General features: G+C 39.7%; 1 protein-coding gene across 2 annotated transcripts in view; it reads right to left on the bottom strand.

The window, feature by feature from the left end:
* Nucleotides 1-551: 551 nt before the first annotated feature.
* LOC138054632 (contactin-associated protein like 5-3-like) overlaps nt 552-5,000 on the bottom strand; it is an 11,764-nt gene continuing 7,315 nt past the window's right edge. For both annotated transcript variants that reach the window (XM_068901124.1, XM_068901125.1), the window contains exon 6: nt 552-2,618. In XM_068901124.1, the coding sequence (XP_068757225.1) occupies nt 1,474-2,618 (1,145 nt within the window). In that variant the 3' untranslated portion in view covers nt 552-1,473. The remainder of the gene's footprint in view (nt 2,619-5,000) is intronic.

Genomic DNA, 5,000 nt, shown 5'->3' with positions numbered 1-5,000 from the left:
TAAAAGGCGCTGCTCTCAACTTGGCAAAGTGCAACTGACGTTCGCCATTGTAAGAGTTTAGTCCGTGAACTCGTTTGACCTTTCAAGACCAGCTTTGTGGCTTTAATTAACCATCATTTAGTCTCCTCTCCTTTCTGTTCATTTACGTAAGGAATTTTCATCATGTTATTTGCTGTACAATTTAATACCATTGAGACACTGATGCAACATGACGTCGTAACACATGTATGAAGTTGAAAACGTGCCTTATTTTTAACCAGATCAACGCCTAAAATTCACGACAACATGGCCAAAAACAGTTAAATGTTAAAGCAAGATTTAATTGTGTTTGTTTTTCAAAGGCACTGTAAACGCTAAGAAAAAAGTCGTCCTTCCAATTTAAGACCACGCCTAGAATTTTCAGACGATCATAGACAAAAGTAGTTGGGAAGGTTATGTAAATGAACCACACCAGAGCTGTATTTCAACCTGCTTCTGTTAAAGCTCAAAAGAAATAGTTTCACTTTCTCTTACTTAGCCCCCTCCCCCCTATTCAATGTTGGAAGGTAAGTCAACAATTTTCCACTGAAACCAATCAGTTTTGCACAACATTGAAGGAGGGGGGAGGGGAGAGAAGCAATGAAGACTTCAAAAGTGCTAACCTTCCCAACAGTTTTGTCTAGGATTGTAGTTTCAATTTCAATAATAATAATAAAAAAAAAAAATTGGGTCTGTCACAAGAGATTATATCAGAGGTTTCATTTAAAGCTTATAGGAGGATTTAAGAGAAAATTTAGATTATCAAAAACAATGGGCAAACTGCGGTGATTAACACATTACAACGCATTTTAACTTGACGTTTCGTAAGTGCAACATACATCTTCAGAAGTGACGGTTGAACAAACTATATATGTGCAAAACTTTTAGAGACACTAGTAACTAGATTAAGAAGTATGCTCTTAACAAATAAATGTAATATAAGAAGTGGTAATTTACTGTCTTCTTTAGTTGGTTCAGTAATAAAGCCACAGTTTCTCACTGCCAACGTTTTCGTTTACGTTGGTTTAAGATCATGTATTAGTAAGGTTAACAAATCGAAAGTGGTTGAGCGTTGTCTGTACTCTTATCGACAACGGTATTCGTCATCACAGTGGTCAAAATGTTGTGGACTCACGAGGCGCAGCCGTGACCAAAATCATGACCAAAGAAAGAGCAAGCGTTGTCTATAACTTTCTCGCAATATGATTGGCTTATTCCCCAAAATGAGCGTTCCTGATTGGCTATTACACTGCGTGACAAAATGACGCGAGCATGACGCGTACAGCGTTGTCTAGACTCTCATCGACAACGGCAAATTAGCCAATCAGATTGCGAGATTACAGGCAATTGTGGTAAATTTTTGTTTTGTTTTGGAGTTAATAATGATTGCTTGTATTTACCGCACCTTTATAGTAAGATATAAATTCTCGAAATGTTGGCATTTTCAAGAAATTTTCAGTGCGTTCCATAACACTCTAGTTTTCCTAGCGTATGATATCCTTCTTCATTAGAGCTTCCAGTGTCTCCGAATCTCAGCTGAATGACAGGTAAGTGAGACTTGTTGGTTAAAATACCGCTGTCTTTGCGCCATTCAAAATCGTTCTTATCGCAGTTGCAACGCTTGATGGGATCAGCACATGTTTCCGTTACTGAGCACGCGCAACCCGGAGTGGCTGAACTCGTTTCATCCCAATACATCATATTTTCTCCATCGCGGGATACCCACCAAGCGAAGGGGACTTGATCATTAGAGAAGCTACTGAGAATAGAATGCTTGCATTTGTATTCTACGGACTGTTGACATTCCATGGAATGTTCGATCAACCCTTTGATTTGAGCGAGGCTAACGTTGTTGTAATTGATGTCTCGTTTGTAGCTTCCCTTTCGTTCAAAACCTTTGACCAAGGTTGTCTTTTCACTATCATGACTGACAGCTGTCACTCCAACCCCTTCCTTGTCAGTCATGTTACAGTAAACGCTAAATGGAGCCTGGCCTTGTTCCCCATCTGGATCTATGACGTAAAAACCACTGACGTCACATACAGTTTGTTTAATTATTGTACAAGTTTCGGGAAACTTTACGAAAACTGTCGTATTCCACTGAAGTGAATCTTTCGTCAAACAAGAAAACCTTCCGGTGTGCTCCTCGACAAGATATGGAATAAACAATGTATTTGACGTTTCGACCGATGCTTCCGCGGGCAACGAGACTGAATCATTGAACATCCACGTCAAAACTGCACGTGGGTCATCGGGAATTGGACAGGAAAGTCTCAATCCTTGACCAACGTACAAATCCGCAAATCCAACGGGATCGGAAACAATAACCAGAGAACAAAACACCTTTAGCTCCACTGATGAAGCCAACGTCGTAAAGGCGTTACTTGCTGTGCATAAATAAGAGCCACTGTCTTCTACCTCGACAGTAGGTATGATCAGTGTGCCGTCACTGTCAACAGAGCTTGATGTTGGAAGATGTCCTCGAGATTTTGTCCAAGTAACCGTTGGGGTATCTTCGCCGGTTGCGTTACACAAGAAATTCACCCTGCTTCCTGTTTGAGTTATATTGATTTTGGGGCTAGCATCTACCCAGAGTGCGACTGAAAATAAAAAGGAAAACAAGTGAAAGTGAGCTGTGTGAATTTTTTTGATCTTTTAGAGTTAAGGCAGAAAGTGGGGTAAACTTGCCGTTTGTTAGTAAAATAAATTGAGGAAAGGTGCAATAACCTATGGCAATAAACACAAACTCTCCACTTTAATGGTGATGGATTTGTACACCCCGCACATTTCACATACAGTCTAATGGCGGTTTACGATTCTTTCTCTGGGGTGAGATCGGACTTCAGCATGTAAAGGCGCCTCTGGTAGCCGATAACAATCCAAATTTGATTTCACCCACCCAACTCACTTACGCATGTGAAAGGAGTACAGACCATAACCCGGGGGTCTCCTCCTACTCGTCAAGACAGTTGTGTGTTTGGATTCTTAAACGTCTCAAAAATATGCAAAAATCCTCATCTTTTCTGCTCTGTAAAGGTGAAAAGTTCGATTCCAAACCGGTGTAGCTCTCCATACACATCAGGGAGGGCAGGCGGATACTAGACGTTCTGTTCGAAAATCAGGGCTTGAACCAGAAATATTTAAAGGGTAGTATCCTGGGAATTATCCCTTTTATTTTGACCATAAATTTACTAAGGTGTGCTACTAGTACAGACTCCGATAGGCATTGGTTTCGTCTTTTTCATTCTTAAATTGCTTGTGGATCACCGCCGTGAGATCAAATGTTAGAAGCAAAATGAGCCACACTAAATTATTACGGAATTTTTCTAAGATGCAAGAGGAGTACTTGAAAACGTCGGCCCGACGTTTTCAAATTGGCATTCATTTTAATCTTGGCTACGCGTAACCAAGAACACTTAAGAATGGTTTCTGTGAGCTAAAATAGCCGTTTTGAAGAAACTTTGGCCATTACTTTTTGTTTGCCATCGGTCATCGGCAAAGTCTCCTTTGCTTTCCAGATTTTTACTACAATACCGTCATGACACAGCCCGTTTAAATTGCCGGTCGATGAATAATGAAATTGATGTAGTTTGGCAATCAATTCTAAAATTTAGAAGGAGCAGCGTGGCGAAGTGAAAGTTGCAACTTGGAGCTCACGATGTTTGAAATACTGGTGTTTGTTTGCCTTCCACCAGTTGAGATTCTTAAAGGAAAATCCACTCCGACTAATAAATAATTTTAAACCTGACAAAATAATGTTTGCAATCAAATTTGATCGACAATTTTCTTCATTAAAGTGTTTGTATCAAAAAAAGTGAATTGTAGAATCCAGGGCTGTCAACTCTCCCGGATAATCCGGGAGACTCCAAATTTTGGACCGAATCTCCCGATCTCAAGATTAGGATCTGAAATCTCCCGATTAAATACCCAAGTTTGTCATTTTTTGTGAGAAACCACTTTCCACTTTGTTTTAACATCGATAATAACAAAATTCAAACGTCCAGTTTCAATCTCATAAACTCTCATAAACTCGGATAAACCGTTCATGCAAGTGTTTGTTAATTTGAGCAATGTGATTGGTCTGAAATAAACCAGATGTTGCAATGCCAGTTATAACTTTTTCGCGCGTTTTTCGACTTTTGCCTAGGTTATGTGACTGTGTACTTTCGTTTGTTCTACAGATCGTAATATGACGTCATCTATCATCCCATCCCTATCAATCGTCAATATTTGAAGAAGTTAGGAGTTGACAGCCCTGAGAATTACTTATTTTAACTTTCAAATTTCCTGGGCGCTGCCATCTTGAATAATTGTGACGTGTCGTGGTTGTCCTGTTGTTGAAACAATAGAGAGCTTTAGATTCTAGGACGAGAACGACTACGAGTACGAGATTTTCTCATAGAACAACGGTGAGCGCGCGCAAACCAGCGTCATTTTGGCGGGAAAAACGTGTTACCGTCGTCGTTTTAGAACGTGATTTTGCAAAAATATTGTCGTGTCAGAACAAGTCAACAACACGGTAGCGGTTTTTGCATTTTTTGATCCGGAAAAAGGCCCAGGTAACAGCAATAAGAATATTTGAGCAACCTATACTGCTAAATAAGAGTACGATTAATCGTACGGGCTATAAATTCTTAAAGTATTTTCGCCAAAAACTGCCAGTCAAAACTCGTAATCGTTCTCGTCCTCGTCCTAGAATCTAAAGGTCCCTAATAGGGCAACCACGACACGCCAGTTATAAGGGAATTTAAGGACGCGGACGGCAACCGAAAGAGAACATTTCTCGTGCCAGGAAGGTGATAAAGATTATGATATGTGGTTTAAAGTTATTTTCTTGTTCTAGTGGAGGTTCCCTTTAAATGGTACATAGCTTGTAGCAGGACCATTATTATGACTACTTGATGTCAATCAACATGTCAGATCACTCTCTCTAAATATAAAGTATTATTATATAGTAGTTAATTTTATTGGTAAACTGAAAT

The sequence above is a fragment of the Montipora capricornis genome, chromosome 6, assembly GCF_036669925.1.
Source record: "Montipora capricornis isolate CH-2021 chromosome 6, ASM3666992v2, whole genome shotgun sequence".
Taxonomy (NCBI): Eukaryota; Metazoa; Cnidaria; class Anthozoa; order Scleractinia; family Acroporidae; genus Montipora; species Montipora capricornis.
The sequence above is the reverse complement of the archived record's forward strand: the minus strand, read 5'-3'. Positions and strand labels throughout refer to the sequence as shown.